Source organism: Artemia franciscana, chromosome 9, assembly GCF_032884065.1.
Source record: "Artemia franciscana chromosome 9, ASM3288406v1, whole genome shotgun sequence".
Lineage (NCBI taxonomy): Eukaryota > Metazoa > Arthropoda > Branchiopoda > Anostraca > Artemiidae > Artemia > Artemia franciscana.
Window position 1 is genome coordinate 46,497,172 of NC_088871.1, and position 15,857 is coordinate 46,513,028.

The 15,857-nt window shown below is 38.1% G+C and overlaps 1 protein-coding gene across 1 annotated transcript in view; it reads left to right on the forward strand.

The window, feature by feature from the left end:
* The window catches only part of LOC136031484 (epimerase family protein SDR39U1-like), a 37,621-nt gene extending 23,819 nt beyond the window's left edge, over positions 1 to 13,802 (forward strand). Inside the window, exons 4-5 of the mRNA XM_065711121.1 lie at positions 36 to 182; positions 13,291 to 13,802. Of these exons, the coding sequence (XP_065567193.1) occupies positions 36 to 182; positions 13,291 to 13,721 (578 nt within the window). The 3' untranslated portion in view covers positions 13,722 to 13,802. The remainder of the gene's footprint in view (positions 1 to 35; positions 183 to 13,290) is intronic.
* The last annotated feature ends 2,055 nt before the right edge of the window (positions 13,803 to 15,857 follow it).

The following is a 15,857-nucleotide window of genomic DNA, read 5'->3' on the forward strand; positions in this document are numbered from 1 at the left end:
TGTGGATTTAACGAAAGCAAACAATTTGTTTTTAGGTTTCTATCCACCTTCAGAAACTACGGTGTATACTGAGGCATCAAGTGGAGGCTCTGGTAATTTTATTGCAGAACTGGCAAAAGATTGGGAAAGTGCCGCTCAATTGCCTCCTGAGTCTGGAGTTCGAAACGTGATCATAAGATCTGGTGAGTCTGTTTATCTATGCTGGACTTGTGAAACCGACTCACAATTTTTCAGGACCAAACCTATTTGGAGTTCAAAAATTGTGAGAGGTAATAAATTCGTCTGAAGGAGCTTCAAGTATTTATTCCCCAATGCTAGGAAGAGACATGATAGGGACTAAGCCGAACAAGAAGGCTTCTTCTAAAATTCTTTTAACCGTTATCCGTCCATGGTACATCACAAACCGTAATTTGGGTCTAAAAGCCCTCCCCTAAAATATACCCAATAGACTCGCTTTCCCTTAAAAGAAGTTAAGCTGAGTGGCAAAACGATCAGTTTTTTTTAATTGTACTTTCTTGTCCCTAGAAAAATTTTTTGGGCACTAATTATTCCTAGGGCTAGGGCATTAATAAGGATGTGTAATGGGAACTTCCGATGGCAGCCTACCACCTCCTCATCCGTCCACCCTCCACGGCTTAGGGAATGTCAGAATAGTTGAAGAGGAGTGTCTTATAGTGTTGCGTGATACCGATATTTGCCGATATATCGATACCGATATATCGTGATACCGATATAATATCGATATTTGCCTCATATTGATGTTCTTTTCTGACAGTTTTTGGCACTCACGCAGGGGAGATTTGGTGACCCGGATCTCACCATCAAAGTCTTCTGACTTTTCGCATGTTTTTTGTGCATTTTCTCTGTTTCTTATTATTTAGACTTTTTGGCCTACCCCCTTTCACCAAGAGACTACCGTTGAAATAAATACATGTGTTTGTGCCCATCTCGCTAGCTGGTTTTTTTGGGAAGAATAGTAGACAGCAAAATGAACCCTTTTTGCATCAAACTTAGTGAAAGAGGGACTTAAAAGGGTTAGATGTGTCGCTAGGTGAACAAAGGTCGGGTATCAAGAATGCAATCTAAATATCATTTCGTAAGAGGGAAGAGGATCAATAGGACGTCCAAAATTAAGTTGCCATAAGGTCTTGGGAAAACAAGCTACATTTTTCGTAAACTTCAAGGGAGTTTTCCAGCGCAGGAGTTTTGATTCAAGTGTAGTGGCTTTAGATTCGTACTTGTATTATTAAAATAAGAAAGATTATATCACCAATGGGATTCGAACCCATGACCTATTACAAGTTCAGTTGGCGTTTGAACTTACTAGATCCCCAAGGTGTGTGTCAGACCGATGACCATCTTCGCCACCGCTTTGCTCATTTGAACTGAGCTTCTGACTTGTCAGTTCTTTGTTACTCGTTCCCCACTTTACATCTTGTTTTATTCAATTTTCAGCCGTTTCTAATAGGGTTTTAAGCCATTTTAATAATAAAAGAGAGAGGTGATACCGGACTCTCAGCTGCCATTCTTGGGAGACATCTGGCAGTTTGTAAGTGCCAAGAAATTCCTGTGCCGTTTTCAAATCACTTTTTGTGAATTGGCAGTGTGACGGCGGAGTGCACCTGCCACTTTGACGATAAATCACTTCAGTCCAGTTTTGTTAAGAAAAAAATCACTCAGTGATAATTTATTGCGCCCCCTGTCATTGTGCAAACCTTGGCCGGGTCTGCTGGTAAATCCTGGCCTGATGAAGCGGCCCAGAGTTCTCATTGAAGTACCTCTGTTTAGCTTCTCTGGTGCTCAATCAAAGCAGCATTAATTCCATATATTTTTTTATTTCTTGGTTTTAGATTTTACTTAATATTGAGTTTTAAATTATTTTAGATGTTATCTTTGTTTATAGCGTTGAAGGTGCCTTGTTTTACACAGGCGAAACATCCGCGACGTTTTAGTTTGTCTTTTCCTTCTACTCGCCGTAGTCCCGATTTTGTTTCCTTCATCTTGAGATTTTTTTCTCTGTTTGTTTTAGCAAAATAAATGTATAAATGTGTAAGACTCCTGAAATAAATGTATTAAAAGGCTCTCCTTTTACGATCATTACAAATATATAAGTTCTTTATTTAGAATTGCTCATATAAAGTTACGAGTCTGAAAAAAAATTTCTTAATTTAAGGAAAAGGGGGAGCACAGCCTAAAAGAGATATGATATCGATGGAAATTCCACCGCCATGTTCAGCATATCCAAGAATCCTATTGCGTAGGTTTCAAGCTTGTACATGCAAAAACAGAAAATTTGTATTTTTTCCGAGAAATTTGGTTGTGGATGAATGTTTATTTGTTTGTTTTTTTCCCCAGGGATGATCATGTTTAAGTTTTCGGTCGTAGAGTATCAGAGGAGGACTCATTCAAGCGTAAAATACAAGTTCTAGTGCCCTTTGTAGATAAAGAAAGAGATCGTGACGTGAAAGAGAAGTGTCAATTTCCGCCATTGTTTACCGCAAAAAAAAAATGTCCCGATCAAGGCCAGAATGCTGAGATTGTCCATCGGTTTAGAATTTTTGACAGGTTGTTTACAAGCCTATTAGTTTAAGGTCTTACCGTAGCAAAGCACTGAATTCTGTTTTTGTGTGTTGTTTTTGTATTCTGTTTTTATATGGTATACCAATCAAATACATTAGTGATCAGTGGTATGTACGAGAATAAGACTGCTGCGGTTAAGGTAGGAAATGAGGTTAGCAGCTGGTTTTGTGTTAAAGCAGGAGCTAAGCAGGGTTGTCTTCTATCCCCCTTTATATGGATCATTTTGTTGGACTTTGTCTTAAGCAGCAAAGGAAAGGCAATGGGAGACCATGGAATCAAATGGGGAGGGCAATATCTCCTGGACTTAGATTATGCTGATGAATTAAGCATCCTAGATGAAAGTGTGAGCAAAATGAACTTTTAGAGCTTTTAGGAGTTCAGGGTTCTAGAATAGGTTTTAAAATTAATGTTAAGAATACTAAGTCGCCAAGGCTAGGAATAAGTGAAGATGAAAAGGTGGCGTTGGGTAAAGAAAACATTGATAAGGTGGGTAGCTTCACTTACCTTGGTAGTATTTTTAGTAAATACGGTGGGAGCAGTGAATATGTTAAAAGTAGAATAGCCAACGCTTAGGGTGTTTTTTTTTTCACAGTTAAAAAAAAGTTTGGAAGAATAGGTAGATAAGTCTACAAAGCAAGATTAGAATATTGGAAGCTACAGTGATGACAGTGGTCAAATATGGCTCTGAAGCACAGGTGCTCTGAAAAGCGGATGAAGATTTGCTAGATGTTTTCCAGAGAAATTGCCTACAGATTGCTCCAGGTACCCGGCTGACTGACCGTATTTCAAACAGTAGGCTGTACGAAAAATGTGGTTCCATCCCGCTTTTCAGGGCTATAATGAAAGAAGGTTGAAATGGCTAGGGCACGTTCTGCGGATGAAAGATGACAGATATGTTGAAGATTGTCCTTTTCTTGGCCAACCGTCTAGGGGTAAACTGAAAGCAGGTCGACCCCTTCTGGGTTGGGAGCATTTCATAAAGAAAGATTTGAAGGAAGTGGGAACTTTCCGGGAGGGTGTAAAGAGCAAAGCTTTGAATAGATTGGGACGGAGAAGAAGCGTGCGTAGCTGTTTTGGCCTCAGGCGGCTTGGCGCTGCGGTGAGTTGTTAGTAGCAGTATATTAAATTTCATTAACCGCTTTACATTATTGCATTGCTGTAAACAGCTATTTGAGGAGGACGGAGGCTCATTGGATTTTCTTTGTGGGGGAGTGGGTGCCTGAATCCACGAAAGGTGGCTTTTTAGGGCCAAATTTCTCACTTTTGGTGATAGGTCCTTTTGATTGCTGGGAAGTGGGGAATTGATGTCTAACATCCCCTCCTTTGGAATACAATATTTAAACTAAGCATTTAATGCGGACGGTTAGGACAGAATCGAGCCCAATCATTGCAGAAATATTTCTAATGTGCAGTCAAAGAGCATTGAGAGCAAGGAGAGCATTGAAAATTGTAGTGCGTTGTGTGGTGCTTTTTCTGTAAGTCTATTTATGTTCATAAGGTATTATTTTTTGATTATTTTTATCATTTGGTTCGCTAAAATTTTCCGTTGGCTCTTTCTGGTAACTCGTGTCTTGAAACGGGGATCATATACTTGCTTACAAAAAGGTGGAAAGGGAGGGGGGCTCTCCTTGTATTTAGATTATGGTAATATGGTAAATGGATAGAATTTAAATTTAAAAGAATCAGCGTTTTTTTTTTTTTTTTCAAGTAAAAGTAGAGAGCGATGTTAAAACTGCCTTCAAGTTTCCTGCGGCTGACGCCTACGCAAAACAGAACCAAAGTATCAAACAGTCCCAAGTGAGCATCTCTTTGTCTATTTTGAGATTCTAATTAGCTTCTTGTTCTTCTATATGTGGCGTTTTCATTACCTAAAACTGAACCACTTGGCTTCTGTAAATATCATTCAATTCATATTCAATTCGTGTTTACTTTTATGACTTGGTTGCGCATGCCTAAACTGTGAAAACTGTAGTCCAGCCGTCAAGCGTTAAAACTTGTTAAGGTTCACACACACAAATAGACTGAACATGTTGACACTATGGTGAGAATACGTCAGAATGTGACTTGACGATTTTATAAAATATTTGGGTCCTTGTAGGATGATGACATTATTTAGTAAATATGTGCTATGTGATGGAAAATCCTACCGCAGTGTCTTTAGCGTTTTGCGGCGCTGTCATTTTTAACTTTATTTTGTAGTGTATATAGTTTAAAATCTTATGATTCTATTCTATTGTAAGATAAAAATAAAAAACAGTACGAAATTTGGCAATTGAAAAGCCAAAACAAGGAAAGTCTAATCGTCGTGAGATTTAAAAGTCATTATATTCCCCCCCCCCCGCACACACACAAGCTTCGTTTTAAGGATTCATCCCATAGATGAATGTATTTTGGGGCCTTAAAATATCCTTTAGCGTGACTTGAACCCTTCCATATTCCTTGGAGCATTGTTGAGTGCCCCGGCCAATTCCCAGGAAACTTCTCTGATACAGATTTCTGGATCTTTGTAAGATTAAAAAAAAAAAAAAACATTTTTTCACCTGAAAATAAGGGAAAACATTAAACCTTAAAACTACGAGAAATTATTATATATATGAGATGATTGCCCCCTCCTTAATACTTCGCTCTTCACAGTAAAATATTTTAGAACTTTTAAAAGAGCTTCTTATTTTAATTAAACGTCCCTTTTGTTTTAGGAGTCATTCTCAAAAAAATTGAGACAAAAAGTCAAACTTTAGATCCCCCCTCCCATGGAAAATCCTCTAGATAATTCCAACCCCACTGAAATTTTCCCTGGAAAATCTTCACATGCTACTCGACAAAGACAATGTAAGACAAATCAAAAGAATTTCATATAGGAATTCTGGTAAATACCCCCATTGTAAATTTTTTTTCGAAAGCACATCCAAGGAAATGTCCCTCCACACGCAAAAATCTCACCGTGGAAAATCCCCCTCCCCCCCTCACACACCAAAAACTGTCTTTGCTTCCAAATAACAATTGTTATGCGTAAACAGTGTGTAATTTTGAAACTTATAGCACTTTCCCTGGGGGAATCTGAGGAGCGAGGGGGGCCATATTATTCCCAAAGGCATAGATATTGGATCTTCCAAACCATGCTGATCAAAATACCTATCTCAAAATTTTCGATCAGATGACTGGGGAAAAAGAGGGTGTTGGTGCCTCCAATTTTTTGTTCACTTAGAATGGGCACTAGAACTTTTGATCTCCGTCTTCCGATCTTTAAGGGTCACTGGTTCGTTACGATCATCCCTGGGGAAGAAAAAGACTCGTATCCATGATATTTCTTCGAGCAAAAAAAAACTAAATTCCACATTTTTATATACAGGAGCTTGAAACTAGAATTCTAATGTTATGCTGAATCTGATGGTGTGGTTTTCATTAAGATCTATTGGCGTTTCGGGATGTTCCTCTCCTTTTTTTAAATTCGGTAAATATTCTCAAGCTCATAATTTTTATAGGTAACATAAAACTTAATGAATTTTAACATATTTTGAATTAGCATAAAATTTCGATTCTTTTGATCTATGTATTGTTATCAAAACTCTGTTTTTAGAGTTTTGGTTACTATTGAGCCACTTCGCTCGTTACTTACAGTTCCTTACCACGAACTATTTGATATTATATTGTATATGTGTATTATAATTCTCAACGCTGTCCTTTTGAGCGTTTTCTGACAGTAAGTGTGCTGTAAAATTTTAATTTATTTTACAAAAAAAAAAAAAAAAAAAATATTACGAAACATTACAACTTGAAACTCCCCAAAAAACGTGGTTTCTCTGACCTGTGGTGATATTCAAAAGTTTTCCTATTGAAAATCCCAACTCAAGATCTGTTGTAAAGGCCACTTCACAGAAAATTATATTTTGGGGCCTAAAAATGTTCCTTATTGCACTTTAAACTACTATCTCATGTGCCAAGTAAAATTCTTGCTACCATATTCCCATTGTAAATCCTTACATAGTAATTTGGGCTCTTGTAAAATGATGACATTATTTAGTAATTATGTTCTGCAATATAAGAAATCCTACCGCAGAATCTTGGACGTTTTGACAGTCTTTGACCCTGGACTGATAAAAGTAGGAATTTCACATTCCATTCAAAGCTGTCCATTTTTTTCTTTGAGAATCCTGTCTTTTTTAGCCAAAAAATTGCAGAAGTATGTAAAGTATAAACTGCTACTACAGATTATCTATTAGCTTTCATCAGATATTTCACTACTAGCAAAATATATGGGTGAAAATGTTCCTCAATTACATTTTCTATCTAACAAAACTAGCCCGCCCACGCAAAGTCGTGCAATGTCATTGGATTGGATACCGCTACGCCCTCACTTGGATTGGATAACGCTCCTCCCGCTCAGTATGATTAGATATTGTCAAACCTTTAAGAAGCCAAATCATCTGATCAGAGGGCTTTTGAGGTTTGTAAAGGTATTGAAGTGAGAAATCTGTATAAGCATCAATAGTTTGTGCTGCTACCCCCTATTGGTAATTGATAAATTTCATTCATCCTTTGCAGACTGTTTTAGTACGTTTCGTTTGTGTATAGTCTATTTGTATGTCGCAAAGTAGACTTGATGCAGCATCAGTTTCCTCAATAAAAATAACGGTAATTTCACAGCGGTTCTTATTACTGTCAAATATATTTATAGTATTTGGTTGGAGTCTTATCGGACAACACTTTCCTATAGTTTCTTGATAAGAGGGGTGTTGGAAGTTCATTCGTTTACGTCTGAGACATTTTCGTAAGCCAATTAAATTATTCCGCGAATTCTAGAAAGAGAAGCCAATAACCCTGCCAACTCAAAACCTGATTGGTGCCTATATGAAAATATAAACCAGTAAAAAGAACGATAAGTCGAATTATGCCTGATTATAACACAAATTTTCTCTCTAATTATTTGTTTCCCTGTGGTCAAAAATCGTATCACTCTGTCAACTTGAAGTTATTGTGTCCTTTGCTGGAATAAACATGTCTTGTCTGGGAATGTCTTCAACCTGGTTTCTCTAGAAGCTTTTGACAGTATAGATACAGATCTATCTATCTATACAGATCCTTTGCTGGAATAAACATGTCTTGTCTGGGAATGTCTTGCAACCTGGTTTCTCTAGAAGCTTTTGACAGTATAGATACAGATCTATCTATCTATACAGATCCTTTGCTGGAATAAACATGTCTTGTCTGGGAATGTCTTGCAACCTGGTTTCTCTAGAAGCTTTTGACAGTATAGATACAGATCATGAGAGGTCATTTCCTTAATGAAGGCTATTTCTTTCGCGTGCTAATTTGGAAGCCCTTGAAGAAAGTAAGGACCTATAATTGTGTCTGTCAAAAAACGAAACAAAAATCATGAAAGAGTTTCTTAAACACTCTGGAGGTATGTTGGGTCTTGTCACAGTACAATACGATTTGATGCAGCGCTTATGTACGCTGCATCTCCCCTGAACTTTCGACAGATCGAATATGCAATTAATACTACTACTACTACTAATAACTCACTGCAGCACCAAGCCGCCTGAGGCCAACACAGCTACGCACGCTCCTCCTCCAACCTAATCTATTTAAAGCCTCCCTCTTTACACCCTCCCAGGAAGTTCCCATTTCCTTTAAATCCTTATTTATGACATCCTCCCAACCCAGACAAGGACGACCTGCTTTCCGTGTAGCCCCAGACGGTTGGCCAAAAAGGACAATCTTCGGTAATCTGTCATCCTTCATCCGTAGAACGTGGCCTAGCCATCTCAACCTTTCTTTCATTATAACCCCAGAAAGCGAGATTGAACCACACTTTTCGTACAACCTACTGTTTGAAATACGGTCAGTCAGCCGGGTACCCAGAACAATCCGTAGGCAATTTCTCTGGAAAACATCTAGTAAATTTTCATCTGCTTTTCGGAGTGTCCATGCTTCAGAGCCATATTTGACCACTGTCATCACTGTAGCTTCCAATATTCTAATCTTGGTTTGTAGGCTTATCTTTCTATTCTTCCAAACTTTTTTTAACTGTGAAAAAACACCCTGAGCTTTAGCTATTCTACTTTTAACATCTTCACTGCTCCCACCATCTTTACTAATAATACTACCAAGGTAACTGAAGCTCCCAACCTGATCAATCTTTTCGTTACCTAAGGTCACCTGTTCATCTTCACTTATTCCTAACCTTAGTGACTTAGTCTTCTTAACATTAATTTTCAAGCCTATTTTAGCACCCTGAACTCGTAAAACCTCTAAAAATTCATTCATTTTGCTCACACTTTCATCTAATATGCTTAAATCATCAGCATAATCTAAGTCCAGGAGCGTTCTTCCTCCCCATTTGATTCCATGGTCTCCAATTGCCTTTCCTGTGCTCCTTATACGAAGTCCATCAAAATGATCCATATAAAGGGGGATAGAACACAACCCTGCTTAACTCCTGATTTAATACAAAACCAGTTGCTAACCTCATTTCCTACCTTAACCGCAGCAGTATTATTCTCGTACATAGCGCAAATCACTTTAATGTATTTTTCTGGTATACCATATAACGATAAGACCTTTGTTAACGCTGTTCTATCAACAGAATCGAAAGCTTGCTCATAATCGATAAAACTAAGGACCAAAGGTGTTTGACAACGAAGGGACTTCTCAATTATTAACCTAAGAGTGAAAACATGGTCGACACATCCTCTACCTTTTCTAAAACCGCATTGTTCTTCCCTTAAAACTTTGTCTACAGCATGTCTCAGTCTAAAAAGTATCATATTACTCAGTAATTTGCTACCTACAGAGACCAGACTAATGCCTCGATAATTCCGACATTCACTCTTGTCACCTTTCTTATACAGTGGTTTAATTAAAGTTTTCCTAAAATCATTGGGTACTTCCCCTTTTTCAAAAATCATGTTCATCTTCAGTAGCTTATTCCTAACCTCAGAGCCACCATATTTAAGAAACTCATTAATCATACTATCAGCACCTGGGGCCTTATTATTTTTTAATCCTTCTAGTACTGTCGCTAATTCTTCCTCACTAAACAAATCTTCCTTCACATCCAAGGTATCGCAAACTTTTTCGTTTTCATCTATATCTTTTCCTGCAACTGTATCTCGGTTTAGCACATTCTCAAAATGTTCCACCCATCTTTCTTTAACTTTTTCCTTATCACTAATTGTGACCGCATTTCTATCTTTAACTGGGACTAGTCCGGATCGGCTACTCCCTTTCAATTTATTAACATGCCAGTATAATATTTTACTATTATGCCGTCTAGCCGCATCTTCCAGATCCTCAGCAATTTTATCCATCGCCTCCATTTCACATCTCCTTAGTTCATATTTTAATGCTTTCTCCACTTTCTTTACATTCCTTTTGTTTTCATACGACCTATCGCTCAGATAATTCTTATACAAACCCCTTCTACTCTCTATTAAACCTAAAGCTTTTTCACTAATATTCCTAGTTGCTGTCTTAGCACTCTTCCCTAGGACACCATCAGCAACTTCACAAATTGTTTTTCTGAAATTATTCCATCCATCTTCCACATTGTCAAATTTTAAACCCTCAAGTTTAGTACTCAACTGTTCCTGGAATTTTTTTCTCAAATTTTCATCCTGAAGTCTACCAACATCATAACTTCCCGGGAGGGAGTTACTCTTCCGAAATTTCAGCTTTAAATTAACCTTAGACACTACTAGATGGTGATCTTTACTTTTAACATCAATAACGGCACTCCTATACACCCTAGTATCTTGTATTGATCCTGCTAGTCTTCTGTTTACAATAACATAATCAATAAGGTTTGCTGTCTTACCATCACGTGAATACCATGTCAACTTATGGGCCATTTTGTGACCAAACACCGTATTGGTTATAACTAGGTTGTTATACCTACAAAATTGCAAAAGCCTATAGCCATTACTGTTTTCTTTTCCTACACCAAAATTACCTAGGCTAGGATACCATCTATCCCTATTTCTACCAACCTGGGCATTAAAATCTCCTAGCAAAAACACCATATTTCTACCTGGTACCCTGTCTATTTGCTCCTGTAAGTGTAAGTAAAATTCATCTGAGTCACTAGTATCTCCATCAGTTGGTTCAATGGGGGCATATACTACTATAACTGATACCCTAAACTTTTTAGTCATAAAATGAGCAATTAGTATTCTATTATTAATACCTTCCCAGCCTAAACAAGACTTAGCAGCTTCCTTATTCATCATGAGCCCTACTCCCTGTCTATGTACCCCATCCTTCCTTCCTGAGTAAACAAATTCTATGTCACCTAATTTCATGCTTCCTACCCCTTGGATATGAGTTTCTGAAACTCCTAATAAATCCAGTTCAAACCGTCTGAATTCGTCAGTCAGAATGTCGATGCGATAGTCATTTTTTAACGTCGTAACATTCCAAGTTCCAATTTTCATGTTCTTTAAATCTTTGAAATTATTTTGGCCTCAAGAAAAGCAGTGATCCCGGATACCAGTGCAGGATGGGGACCAACATATCTTCTCAAGTCTACACCGAAGCGCTTAAGCCGGCTTAGAACCGGACAGCAAGAAGTCCCTGGGACCTCCAGTAAGTTGGAGGCTTTGTGCAATCCTGGGCCCATCTTGGTCACAACATGGTTTTCAGCACTTGGCGATGCTCTTCTATCAACAAGAGTCGAAATCCTGCACAGACAGTCCCAAGCCTATTACCTCCGACTCATTATATATTCATGCCTACAAATATTATGCTACTACGGGGAGGCAGCCCATAGTAGATAAATTAGCTAGGAAGAGGTTTTTCAGCCCGAAAACGCCCATCAAAACAAACCAAGCCCAGAAAATTATCCAATAATCAGAATCCCGTACGAGTGCTGTGTTGTTGCAAAGTGGTGTTCTTTGCCATTTTGTGTCACAAATCTACATTTTTGGCCCAAAGAGGGCTAAAGTGCCAGGGAATGCAAATTCTAAAAGAGCCAATCTGTCATGGTTTTGAGCAATCCCCCCCCCCTCTGTCTTGAAAAATTGCTCTAAGTTATGACGTGGATATGGCAGTGAATTCTGTGTTTATTCTTAAATTGTGGGGGGGGGGTGTTGACAAGGAGGATACAGTTATTGCAAAGGTCTTTGATCTGTTTTATTCGGCTATCGGATTTCAATATATCTGAAAGAAATGGATAATGAAGTATATAGTGTCGCATTAGAACAATGTAACTAAACGGATTGTCCAGTAAACTAAAGAAAACATTTTATTTTCCCGGGAGACTTTGTTTAAAAAAAATCAAAATAAGTCTTGTTTTCAGTGAAGTATAAATGACAATCTAGCTTTTAAGGGGGGGGCGATTGATATAAGTTTTACTTTATTATTCATTGTGGTGTTCATATAGATTGTTACTTTTTACAAGAGTTATTTTCACCTCCTTTGGAAGCTAAATATCATTCTTTACGTTTTATTTATTGAAAAGCTGTGACTTTTAATTTCTTTTTAAATCGCTATAATTTAATTTGTGTTCACAATAACATTATGTCTTATTACTTTTAAGTAGTGTCATGGATTGTTGTAAATACACAATCCCTGCATCCAGTTTCCATTGGCGCCACGGGTTTTATCATCGCCTCCCTCACTTTATATCCACCCTTTCACCTCCATCTCTACAACAGCTACATTTGTCACTAAATAGTTATATCTCACTCCCCTTTTGTCAATGTACCCATTTATTTACATACCCCATACCGTCTCATAAACTTTTTTTCTACCTCGAAAAATATGTAAAAGTGGCGCTAAGTCATGAAATTCTAGGGGGTTGCCCATGAACATCTCTCACTCGATTCATTCTCTCTACATGTCAAACCTTTCACATTTACTGCCGTGATGGGTTGTGGTGTGGTTTTATGGACATTTTAGCCTTCCGTGATCCTTTATATTAACGATTTGGTCCATGTTATAGTACAAATACAGTACAAATTACACAACTAAACAGTTGAGGAGTTTCCTAAGAACAGGGTCGGTAGTTGCACTTCCATATGTTAGAGATTATTCCAAGCCAGAAATTGTAAGAGCTAAGGGGTGTTTGATGTCAGCAGTATGGTAGTTATTTCAGGTCAGCTGTGGGGCCATCTGGATAATGAAATACTTTTTTTTTTGCAAAAGATACACTAATTACCAATTTTGGTATTAATCTTTGTGAATTACCCTTGTGATTGTCTCAAACAGTTCGTGGTAACAAACTATAAGAAGGAGCGTCTCGGCCCAATAGTAACCGAAACTCTAAAATACGGAATTTTTATATTCAATAGATACACCAAAAGAATCAACTTATTAAGCTGACTCCAATTATATAAGATGGAAGGATTCGTTTGTCCCAAAAACTTCTTAAAAAGGCTCCTAAAGTTTAACTGTTTGTCCCAATTTTTTAAGAACTGCTCCTGAAACACAAGGGTCGTTTAATTAGAATAGGAACCTTTTTGAAAGGGGCTAATAACTTGAGCGTGAAGAGCAAGGTACTTTACTTTCAGCTTAAAAAGCTTGTTTTTTATCATAAAGTTAGAAGACAATTGACGGCTTCAGCGCGAAGCCCAAAAAGGGCAAAAAAGTGGACTTAATCAGATTGGCCTCTGAAAGGCTCAAACGATAGCTTGAAAATTAGAATATGAGCTAGAAGATGCTGAATTTCATTGTAGCTGAGCTACAAATATAAGTCATTGTTTTCTCTTTTAGGTGTTGTCCTTGGCCGGCAAGGCGGCATGATAAAGCAACTTTATCCCGTTTTCTACCTCGGCGGAGGAGGTCCCATTGGCTCAGGCCGACAATATTTTCCTTGGATTCACGTTCAAGATTGTGTTAATCTCTTTACGCATGCCATTGAAAATGATAAAGTGTCTGGTGTTATTAATGGAGTTGCTCCGCATATAATAACCAATGCTGAGTTTTCCAAATGTTTTGGAAGGGCCATGTGGCGGCCTGCTTTTGTTCCCTTGCCCGAGTTTGCTGTAAATACTATTTTTGGCCCTGACAGGGCTATAATGATGCTGGAAGGGCAGAAAGTTGTACCTGAAAAAGCATTGGAATTTGGATTTGAATTCAAGTTTCCAACTATTGATAAAGCATGCGAAGAAATGGCACCGTTGCTTCATCGAGAATCTGACTGAGCAATATCTTAAATACTATTATTCGCTGTTTTAAATATAAAAGTTAAATATACTGACTCCTTAACGGTTACTATTAAATAATCGAACGTATCGGTAGTATTATTAGTAAAAACGGAGGGAGCAGCGAAGATGTAAAAAGTAGAATAGCTAAGGCTCAGGGTGTTTTTTCGCAGTTAAAAAAAGTTTGGAAGAATAGGAAGATAAGCCTGCAAACCAAGATTAGAATATTGGAAGCTACAGTGATGACAGTGGTCAAATGTGGCTCCGAAGCGTATATGCTCCGAAAAGCAGATGAAAATTTACTAGATGTCTTCCAGAGAAATTGCCTGCGGATTGTTCTGGGTACCCGGATGACTGACCGTATTTCAAACAGTAGGCTGTACGAAAAATGTGCTTCAATCCAGCTTTCTAAGGCTATAACGATAGAAAGGTTGAGACGGCTAGGCCACGTTCTGTGGATGAAGGAAGTAAAAATAAGAATAGGACTTGTGCGAATACATAGCGAAATGAAGGGAAAATCATAGAAAATTTGCAATTGCTGGAGAAGCGAGGGCCCAAAAGAGCTTTCCCACCGCTTGCACACGTGTGTGGCATAGGCCTATCAAACAATTCTGAAGAATATACTTAAACATCCTCTGGGCGTTGAATGGGAGTAATTGCTTAAGACTTGTTCGTCAGAAAATGGAAAAAGAAAATGTTTTAATCTTAAGCTATAGTATATGCAAAAGAAAAAAAAATCTATTGTGTAGCTGTTTCGCTTTTTGCTTTCAGGGCTGAGATTTGTCACCTTAATAGATACCAGATAATGTACAGAAAATATTGCAATATTATTGTGTGTGAGTTTTGGTTCTTTGTTTGACTAATCTTGGTGAATTCAGCTATTCTCGTCAATGGGTAATAATCTTGCCATATTTGGCTGTCAAGAATGGAAGCTTTTTCTAGGCAATGTAGGATAATAGAGGAAAGTTCGAAATACAAAATCTCGGTCTAATGTAAACGCAGCTCTGTCTATTTTAACCCTTAACTGACAGGTTGAATAAAAGTTATACTAGCTGCAGGGTGCGGTCTAAGAGACCTCACTTTTTAAAAATTCGAAAAAAACAGTTTTGTCAATTTATTGCAATTCAACTAACAACGTATTCAGATATATCACTTGGAAACACTAAAACATAAAAATCATTCCTCTATTCCCATTGGGGCATAGGAACTTGGCATGTTGGATACACGCATTTTTTGGCACAAACTGCGAATATGCTAGTAATTTCTCTCCTTGCTTAGGGGGTAAATGATGTAACGACCTTTATAGTTATTGGAACCTGAAGAAGGTATCTGGAGGATATTCTAAGCTGAAAATCATCTGTGTTTGTCCATCAAATTACCCAGTGGTCGTGGGATCCTTTAGAGGGTTGCTCTGATCCTAAGTTGCAGGTCAATGAGAAATCGTCCTAGCCCTCTCCGCATTTTCTTCGGGTCGGGCCTTTTTCTTGGGGTGTTGAGTAGCTCAAAATAACAATAGTATTGGCTCCAGATATGTCCATGATCACATGCCACACCCTCTTGGTCCATCTCATCGTGCGACGGCTAGTCTTTTAAGTTAACCACTTTTGGTCTAGAAAGTCCAAAGTTAACCACTTTTGGTCTAGAAAGTCCGAAGTTAACCACTTTTGGTCTAGAAAGTCCCTCCATTTTTGCTACGTTGCTCGTCTTAATGATCTAATTAATGATCTTAATGATCTTAATGAGGTTAATGATCTTAATGATCTCTGATTAACTAATTACATGTTCAATCGCTGCTGATAAGTGGATCCACGAAGAAAGAATGGATATTTTTTTTTGTTTGGAACATGCGTTACCGGGCTCATATGGTCTCCAAATCTATAGATGGACCAGTTGGGCTCCCTTGGATGACAAGCAACGAAAAAAAGGTTTGCTCTTTCGTTTCTTTTCACCGGGCCTACATTAGTTAGTCTTATGGGTCTTAGTATTTCAATGAGCTTTATGGATGTGAATCAGATGCCGGCGGTGCAGTTGGGTCTCGAGCCCTTCAAGTGATCAACAAGGGTCATGATAGCTCTCGATGACTTGAAAGGTCTACCTGGACATTTGAGTCTATGATCAAACCGACGACGGTTTTTC